This window comes from Maniola jurtina, chromosome 1 (genome assembly GCF_905333055.1).
Source record: "Maniola jurtina chromosome 1, ilManJurt1.1, whole genome shotgun sequence".
Classification (NCBI taxonomy): domain Eukaryota; kingdom Metazoa; phylum Arthropoda; class Insecta; order Lepidoptera; family Nymphalidae; genus Maniola; species Maniola jurtina.
Window position 1 is genome coordinate 13,440,878 of NC_060029.1, and position 10,613 is coordinate 13,451,490.

The window sequence follows — 10,613 nt, forward strand, 5'->3', positions numbered from 1 at the left end:
ATAATTACAGGTAAAGCCCTTTCATATGATGCCCCACTTGGTATAGTTACCTTAATTTGAAAATCAAAGCACATTTAATTTTTTTTCAAACGATGTAACCAAATTCGGGGTTTTCAGATTTATTCCTGTACTTGTGTTATAAGACCTACCTACCTGCCAAGTTTCATGTCTCTAGGTCAACGGGAAGTACCCTATAGGTTTCTTGACAGACACGACGGACAGACGGACAGACGGACAGATGGACAGACAGACAACAAAGAGATCCTATAAGGGTTCCGTTTTTCCTTTTAAGGTCCGCAACCCTAAAAAGGGTAAAGGATAATAATATGTAAACCAGTGTCCTACCCGTTCAGAGTTCAGACCTGAGCCAATTTGGAAATTGTAAAATACTGACTCGATCGGGGGCTTGATATCGAACCCAGGACCTCCCACTTAAATGCAATAGGTATATAAATAAGATCATGTTAACAAACTGGATTAATTGAATTTATACACAAGGATGGTTGGTGAGAAATAAAAATGGTTTTGTAGGGGTAATAAAAAGTATATATTTTTTATATTAAATTTATGAATGAATAAAATATATGAAAATAGAATATGTTTGGTATTATAAAAGTGAGGCAGTATTAGTGATTTTCATCAGTTTATTTTAACACAGAAAATTATTTAACTTGTTACTGAAAATTAAATCTGATTCAAAAAATTAATCAGTGATTTAGATATTTTTATTTTATTTTTAAATTTCACTCATAACTTTGACCACAGTGCCGAGTGAGAGTGCAGATTGTGAGTTATGAATAAATTTACAAAATACCTACACTTAAAAGAATTCAGAAGTCAATTTAGATGTGAAAGCCCTAAGGGCAACAATAATTTAGATAATTTTATAAGTTATTAAAATGTTCGCGTAGAAGCTTATCAAGAGTTTTGATCTTTTAAATAACCTAACTGCAATATTAATTTGATCAGAATGCACTTGATTTTGCAATCACTTAATCAAAATGGCGACCTAAACACAAAAGCGTTTAATAGTCATTCAGTCTCGAGTCGGAACGAGACTGGCTTAAAAATTATTATAATTTTTTTTTTTATAATTTAAACTTTAATTATTACATTTTAATATTACTTTTAATTTACGTAATTTAATTTGTGTAGAATTAATTATGGACATATAATTACTGTCTGAAATAAAATATTTTTATTTATTTATTTATTTAAAAACCGTCATGCAGCCGTATTTGTACAAATTGATTGAAGATGGCTGCCCGGAAGAGATCGTGTGACGTCGAATGGGTCAAATATCTGTTTCATTACTTTTATTTTAAAACTAGCTGATGCCCGCAGCTTCGCCCGCGTGGATTGGTCAGATCCCCTGCAGCATCAGGATTGAGGAGTTGGACTCCAAATTTTTTATGAAACAATGTCGCAAAGTTCCTCTATCGATTAAAAAAGAAATGACGCAAATCGGTTCAGAAATCTCGGAGATTTCGGTGTACATAGGTACAAAAACACAACTCCCTTTTTGAAAGTCGGTTAAAAAAGTAGCCTATTTTACGCCCTGGTCAATCCTCTACTTGCCTGTGAAAGTCCCGTCAAAATCGGTTCAGCCGTTCCAAAGATTAGCCTTTTCAAACAGACAGACAGACAGACAGACAGACAGACAGACAGACAGACAAAAATTTTAAAAACGTGTGATTCAGTTATGGTATCGTTCAAATAACCATATGAGCTTAATATGAGGTAGTTATTTCGAAATTACAGACAGACACTCCAATTTTATTTATTAGTATAGATATAGATAATTCTTGAGAAATAAATTTTGAAAAGCTAACAAACTGAAACAAAACTTTCCTGGCTTCTTCACGCCTCGTGAAATAACTCCTCGTTTGTTTGCAAGTAGGTAGGTAATAAATATATCGATTAAATTACAAAATCACCAAAGATGTATAGATAGATCCAATAAGAAAAAAACCGGTCAAGTGCGAGTCGGGGATAATATTAATCAAAACTATGTAATGTATTTACAGGTTTCCCTAAAATTTGCCTTAATAAGTAGGGCTATATATTTCGACATAATACTATGTACTATATACTAAGTACTAACTATTTCTGAAACCGGTAAAGAAGTTTTGCTTTAAATAAAAGTTGAAAAAACTATAACCCGACTACGGAAAAATGAGACAACTTGAACTCGACTTGGTACAAGTAAAATAAACTAAAAAGAAAGAAACAAGATAGGTGCTTAGTGCATCGTCTTGAGTAAGATTCAATACATCCATCTGGCCGATTTTTTTCGTATGAAATATAGCCTATGCCACCCGGGCCTTTACAACGAATCGATTGACACCTCATTCATCAAAATCGGCCCAATAGTTTAGGCGCTACGGTGGAACACACAGAATCTGGATACAAACATACATACATACATACATACATACATACATACATACATACATACATACACTACTAAAATCATAACCCTTCCTTTCGGCTTTGCCATAGTCGGGTCGCTCAAGGTATTCTGTCTTTTTTATTTATTTGCCGCCTCTGCCACTTTCATAAGCTGCCGCGAAAACTCTGCGTCATCACTACATAGTATAAAACAAAGTCGCGTCTGTCATTCCCTACGTATGCTTAGATTTGCAAACGCTGGCTATGAGATAGGTCAAAAAAAGGGTTCCGTTTTTCCATTTGAGGTACGTAACCCTAAAAATTTATGCCATCAAGAAATAATTAGTATTTTCAAATTTCAAAGGTAACTATTTATAACAAGTGGGGTATCATAATATTGTGAAAGGGCTTTACTACGTATATATTTTTATGCACAATAGTTTTTGATTTATCGTGTAAAATTTCGAAAAAATACCTGAGTACTGAACCCTCGGGGCGTGAGTAAACTACAACTAAAATAATAAAAGTAAACAAAGAATCTGTTGTTAGTAACCTACCTATGTACCTATCGTACAATTTGCAATATTATGAAGGTATATCGTACACGACAAATCGAGATGGCAATCGGGGTGGAGACACCCCGCACACCCGCACAGTCCCCGTACTAGCGAGCGGTGCGGGCGAGCGCAGGTGTGCGGGGCGTCCCCCCGCCTCATATTCCAATTGCCATCTCGACCTATCGCGAACTTTAGTCGGCGATAGGTCGAGGTAGGTAATTATAACTAGCATCAGGTCGACATGGCAATCGGGATGGGGACGTCCCACTCACCCGCACAGCCCTCGCGCTAACCCGGTGCGGGATAGCGCGGGTGATGTGCGGCTCATTACCCGATTGCCATGTCAACTTGTCGCGTACTATGGGGTGCTATTATAGGTACCTCTACCTACTTATAAATAAGTTTTGACCATTATTGTAATCTGTGTCGGTAGGTAGGTAGGTACTTAGTACTTACCTACTTACAGTATTTTGCCCAGCTGCTTACATGAATGACGAAACAAGGAATGGTGTGTGTTTATTCATTCATATTATAAAGAAGTAAAGTTTGTATGAAGTAATCTCTGGAACTACTGATCCAATTTTGAAAATTCTTTCATCAGTAGAAAGCTACCATTATTCCTGAGTGACATAGGCTGTACTTATTTATTTTCAAAAAAGCCGTAGGTACGAAGCCGGGGGCGCGACCGTTTATAGTAAGTAGTAGTACCTAGTTAGTCAGGAGTTTCAATGTTCCACTATGGGTGACGAGGTTTCGGATTCAATTCCAGGGATCGGGCCAAAAAATAGTGTGCCGCACAATATTTTTATGTAATAATAGTTATATGGGAAGATAAGTATGTAGGTACTTACGCGATTTTCATGCTTTCAATCTTTTGTAGTTGGGATCGTTTTAGTCGAGATATTTTCGGCATCCTGATATTTGACTATAATACCTTCGTACCTACCTAACACAATTTAAAACAACGAAATAACTAAAAAACACTACTAAGTACCTATTTACTATGGAGTTCACTAATATTGGATGATAAAAGTTTCTTAAAACTAAAACAAATCATCCTTATTCAATAATTTATAAATAATAATTTCGCTACAATAAGATCACACAAAAAATATTTTTCGTAAATCGAGAGCGATTGGCGGGAAAAATTGCGCACATCCACCACGTCTGAAGGGCGCCTGCCGTATGCGTCGCGTCTCCCGCGCAGGGCCGACTAGGATTATTTGACCCAAATGTGAATTTTTCATAAAGAATGTCGAAATAGAATAAAATACGTTTCGAAAGTGTATCATATATATATTCCCTATTATTAAATGTAAGATTTACTTTCGTGGTTGCACAGGTAAAGAAGTTGATACACGATCTTAAATGAAGCTACTATTGTATCAGATTCGTGTATTTATCGTAATAAACGATTATTTAAATAAATAACTCTAAATAACTAAAGACCATTAACCAAACTATTGTACATATTTTTTTGAAAATTTTGTGATGTCATTTGTAGGACTAGATAGGTGTTGAATAACAATACTTTCAAAGGAATAATGTCGGCAGGCCCTTAAGCTATAAAGGCTTTGTTTAATAGTCTCTAATTGGTCGACCTAACATGATTTTTATTGGCATTGTCCTGGTGAGTTACCATGAAAAGTCGATTGTAAAATTGACTTTCTATGCCTATATACCTATAAAACTCTTCATATGTAAGCAGGACTTCTATAGATATTGAAGGAGAAAGCACGAGGGAAGGGTATGATTTATATAATAATTTGCTAAGGAATTAAGGATACCTACATGAAACGCTAAAACATAGAACAAAGATGATATCAACATAGGTATCTTTCGTTGATGTCTTCATTGAAGTCTAAATAATAAATGTATCTCTTCAAATAGGGGGTTTTTTTACGTTAGTCGGAGAAGGAAGGAAGGAAGGAAAGAAGCGAGGGCCACTTTGAAAAATCTGGCACCCTACGCTGACAGTCTAATAACATAACATTAAAGTTTCAACCATAGAAAGCTGCAACAGCTTTAGCTGAGCATGTATTTTACATTATAACTGAACCGCGCAGATTTTTTTAAGTACACGCTATGATATCTTATTAATTATTTATTCATTTATTAATTCATTATGTTACCCTCGCAATAAATAGGTACATACAAACTTATTAGTGCTGGGCTTTTGAAAAATATTGCTTTGAATATAACTCGATTGTGAATAACATTCGAGTTTATACATTAGTAGCACTTTTTCTCGCCTGAGGTCAATAAATAAATAAATCTCAACGCTGCTGTGTTTTAGCTTTTTTTTTAAAGATTAATAACGCTATCGTAATTATGTGAGTTGGCATCGAAAACAAACCACAATCTTGTGGTCCGCCATTATGGTTTATGGGTCAATTATAGGCGTTATAATTATAATGTAGCCCGATGTTTAGGACCTTTATAATGTTTAGGCTAGTTATACACTAGCGCTATTTATTACTGATTAGTTAGGTGTGTTTTTAAGGGAACTAAATGTTTTTATTTTATTTTTAGTTTTCGGACCCGGATCTTTTGCACTTATATTTACTGACTCAGTGGCGTGCAGATCATAGAGACATGAAAGCACTGCTTATCCTAATCGAAATTCCTCAATGCTCATTTTCCTCTATATTCTGCCAGTAAAAGTACCTAACCTTAGCGGCTTAGGCTGTGCGTTGAAAGATCAGTCAGTCAGGACATGGATTTTTGTATGTATAGAGATTTATCCGGTATCGATAGAGACTTATTTAGAAAACAAGATTGTATAAGTATGTATGTCTGTTTGCAACGTTCAAATTCGGAAATCGGTTCAATCGGTTCTGTCAAACAGCACCGATTGAACCGATTTTGATTAAATTTACTAAGACACGATAGTTCCCATTTTGGGAATACATTAAAGCAACAACTTTATGAAGAACGAAATCATAATATCGTTTATATGTATTTCTACCAGTATTCTGGGCTAAGTAAAAAAGTTCACTGTTCGAGTTGATATCGGTAAGTACAAAAAAATCACATTAGCTCTTCCCAAAATGTTTATTGTACCTCAAGCCAATTAGCAAAAGGATAAAAACATGCTGTTATGATGAGAATACTTAACATAAAACAGTATGTAGGTAGGTGCGCAATTTGTTTCGTGTTAATGTTTTCCACGCATATAATATTTCGCGATCAACGTGAACAAAATCGATCTTATCTCGCTTGCATCTTAATTCGCTGCAAAATGTGAGAATCGCATTAATCTTGACTGAGTACCAGGAATCCGGACATAATGATAATGGGTATTGACTGCGCTGTTTTCAAAATATTTCATTAAGAAAAAGAAAAAATATCATCGAACTCGAAGATGATGTACCTAAGATGCTTTAAAACCATAACAGCGCCATCTGTTTAACTTTAAGTCAGTGCCATCTTTTGGTTCGTCGTTGAACTAAGTAGCACATAGATACGATCCACCAAATTGCATTTTACAGGAAGGTACTTATTCTAGTTGATTTTAAGCTAATGCAATAGATGTCACTGTTTTAAACAAATTTAGTGCGACGTGGATTTATTTAAATTTTATTTAAATTATATTATTATTTTATTTTTTTTTAACTTTTTTTTTCTTCTCTCGTCTGGCTTTACACTGATTAGCCAATGTCAAGTTTGTAGTTATATTTACAAGTTATGGAAACTATATGTATAAGTATGGACTTCGACTGTGCCGGCGCCCGCCGACATACACACGGCGCCCCTTTAGAGCGCTTCCCAGTCAATTCCACCACCAATAAACACCATCAGAACACTAAAACCGGCCACTTCTTACAAAAAAACACTCCAAAAAGTCACAACACGCGCGCCAGCAAACGCCACCACAGACGAAGTCAACTTTTTTTATACCTATATTATATTACTGCACGATATTATTATTTTAATAAGGCTGTCAGAAATAGGTGGAAATAGGCTTTACCGTGCTCGATCTGAGCTCGTATCAAGTCAACGAGCCCTTCTAAATAATATTATGCTGATGGTAGAAAGTTATAAAATAAAAATTTGCAAGAAGTACTTGTTTATATTTTATTTATTCGTGTTGTTTATGTGTAATCGTAGTTACATTTATACTTGAAGTTTTTAAAACGGCACAATAATACCAGCTTAGCGCATGTCTTCTAACCTTAAATATGACTAAATCACTTCATACGAAGAAAAATTCCTGAATAATTTTCTTTAATTTTGACTATCTCAGATTGTACCCCCATTTATCACAGCTTCCTTAATCCCTACCAACAATGTGAGTTCCGTTTTTTTAAGTAAAGCTAAATATTGGAAAAATTCTGTACTAAGTACAGTGTAGGTACTTACTGCCTAAGTACCACAATGTCGCTCTATTTACACGTATAAAAGTCGACTTCTTCCACACAAGTATCACATTTAACAAAACAGCAATCCACCATTTTGCATCTGCACCTAGAAGTTGTTGTTTTCTGACCCACAACAAACCCTCGTCCGCAGCACAAAGTTGCGCAGTTATGTCTATCCTTACAAACCCTTCCCTTTGTACTAACGCATAAGTTTGGCGTCTTTTGCAAATAAACCAAATTTTTCTTGTCCTTCTTCAATTTCCTCCTCACTTTTGGCGAAACTGCTCTTTTTGAAGTATAATTCACTAACTTCTTCCTAACCGCATGGTGATAGTGCTTCTTTAGCAAACCCATAGCTGAATTAAAAGGTCCTAACTTTTTCCAACAAGTTTTCGTAGTACACGAACCGGAAAATCCATGGCATTTGCAAACCTCTTTTAATTGCTCACCTATAGAATCTATACCAATATTCACATCTTGCTTCAGTAAATCCGCAATTTGGTCATTCCCTGCGTTCTTCCATTCAAGAAAATTTTTCGCGAACCTTTTTCCAAACCTAAAGTCATCGCCGCAACCCCCTTTCATTTGCCAGTTAGAGGCATTTTTGAAACTGCCTAAACATGAACATCTGGATAGTTCACCTGAAGCGCAGCCCCTTGCAACTGCATGAGTGACAGATGCTGCTATAAGGGCGTGAATAAACGCAGTCTCTCTGTATATCTTTTTGAATATACTCCTTTTAGCCTTCCTGTTGAAGACCAGAGAACAGTTCCATCTGTCATATTGGAAAGTCTCCTCACAAGCAGTGATAGCTTGCTGTTTTGCAGTGACTAGTATGTTTGGAAGACCAGGCTCCCTCTTGCACATTTTTGACTGTTTCGTCGACGATGTAAAGACTTTGCACGTTGCAGGGTGTATGACTTCAGACCTATCGGCGAATAAAGCTTCTACTGTCTTTTCTAAAACTGGTCGGGACCTGTAAAGAATGACTTGTATTTATATGAATTATTTAACGACTTCAAACGCTATCATAAAGTCTTTATCAGAACAATAGATAATATTGAAGGAATAAAACTTTCTAAACGAGAATAAAACAAAATTTGAATACACTTTGTAAGTATATTTGGTCACTCACCCTTCAACATTTTTCAAAGCCAATATGGAAACGGTAAAATATATCAACAGAGTGAATACACTAGATTTAAACATGATTGCACAAATATACATTTAAAGAGGCCCATGCAAGTTCTCATGATGACGTTCTTGAATGCAATTTTCAAATGAGCTCAGAGTTAACAAAAGACAAAGGTGTAGTAGATAATGGGTTTATCGAATTGGGTGCGACCTCACCAAAAAAGGTATAAGCAAACTTAGAAATCAGTGTAAATACATTAGTCCATGTCATAGAGCAAATAATTGACTCCTTACTCCAATGAAGTGAACGGTATCCAGGCTAGGGTTGTCTTCGTTAGCTATTCATTTTAATTTAAAAGATTTGCATAATTAGTATGACTTGAACTATATCTTTTTAAAAAAGGTCTATTACTTAGTTATAGATACAGCTATCGAAAATCGAAATACAAAATTCTTTCGTCAAGAAGTATCGAAACAATGCACATTATTTAAAGTCAAGCTTCGAAGAATGCTCTGGTTTTTGGTCTTTTTGGTATTAAACTTTCTTGCATTTCTCTCACTCTTATTAATTTTGTTGTACCTACCTACCTAGCTGATACCCGCGACTTCGTTCGCGTGGATGTAGGTTTTTTAAAATTCCCGTGGGAACTCTTTGATTTTCCGGGATAAAAAGTAGCCTATGTGCTAATCCAGGGTACAATCCTAATATAATAAATAATAATAATATTGCCATTCTAAATTTCAGTCCAATCCGTCCAGTAGTTTTTGCGTGAAGGAGTAACAAACATACACACACACACACACACACACACACACATACAAACTTTCTCCTTTATAATATTAGTGTGATGTGACTAGATCATGCCTGACTTCATCCGCGTGGGTTTAGGTTTTTCAAAAACTCGTAGGAACTTATTGAATTTCTGGATTGAAAGTAGCCTCTCTCTCAGCATCTGTACCAAATGTAGTCAAAATCGTTTAAACAGATGTGCCGTGAAAAGCTAGTACACAGACAGACACACTTTCGCATTTACAATATCATTAATTAGAGGTGGATTCTATTTGGACATCCCTAAAACTTTAACTTATCTTTGTCACCGATAACAAAGAATAGGTTAGTTATATTCTACCTGTAGTCTGGTACATATTCTTTTAATAGTTGTCTAGTAATTCTTTTATTTCTAGACAACTTCCATAAGATTGTAATCTTAAAACCATGGCAATTAGAAGGGAGCGAAAAGGCCGAATTTGGGCCACCAAAGTCGGTTACCCATCCAGTTACCAACTTGGGTCAACGTTGCTTAACAATCTCAATAGATTGATATGCGTTGTTACAACTATAGTACGCGACAGATGATGGCAACCGGGGTGGGGTCGCCCCGCACCACCCGCACAGCTCTCGCGCTGACCCACTATAGGTGAGCGCGGGTATGCAGGGCATCCCCCCACCTCATACTCTGATTGCCATCTCAACCTGACGCGTACTATAGACCACTTGTCTCTCCCCGTTTGTAAGAACGACATCCTGGAATCATCAAGGGGTCTCATAATTTGCCTTCGTGTACATATAATTATTAATTACATAACTAATGTACCTATTATATTAATTGTGTATCCCCTAGCTGAGTATGTATAGTGAGAATTCTTAAAGTAGTGCGCTATCGTACCACTTTCCAAAAATATTAAAAATAAATAAAAATCTGTTAAATGCATCATGGATATAAAGCATTATATACCGGTTCGCCCTTCTATATGGGTAGCGTGTAATATACTACAACTGGCGCCATCTAGTTCACGATAACGTAAAAAATGCCATCCTCTGGTCTAATACACTTTAAACTGCTGATGACAGACCAGAGATATATTATTTAAAGTTGTAGGGTTCCGTACCCAAAGGGTGCCAGCGGGACCCTATTACTAAACCTCCGCTGTTCGTCTATTTGTTTGTCAGCGGGCTGTATCTCGTGAACTGTAATAGGTAGAGTTGAAATTTTTACAGAATGTGTATTTGTATTGCTACTACGGTACGGAACCCTTCGTGTGCAAGTCCGACTCGCACTTGACGGTCTGTACCAATGGATAGATTGAATTTAGGATTTCGTCTGTATTGATGTTTGCTGGCGCGCGTGCTCTGCCTTTTTGGAGTGTTTTTTTTTTTGTCCAAAGTGTT

General features: G+C 36.1%; 1 protein-coding gene across 1 annotated transcript; it reads right to left on the reverse strand.

The window, feature by feature from the left end:
• Window positions 1-7,333: 7,333 nt before the first annotated feature.
• LOC123864507 (protein Wnt-4) lies at window positions 7,334-8,568 on the reverse strand. The gene is made up of 2 exons (XM_045904994.1): window positions 8,445-8,568; window positions 7,334-8,285 (listed from the first exon to the last, which is right to left on the reverse strand). Exons 1-2 carry the CDS (start codon window positions 8,534-8,536, stop codon window positions 7,334-7,336), a joined length of 1,044 nt encoding a protein of 347 aa, XP_045760950.1. The 5' UTR covers window positions 8,537-8,568.
• Between the last annotated feature and the right edge of the window lie 2,045 nt (window positions 8,569-10,613).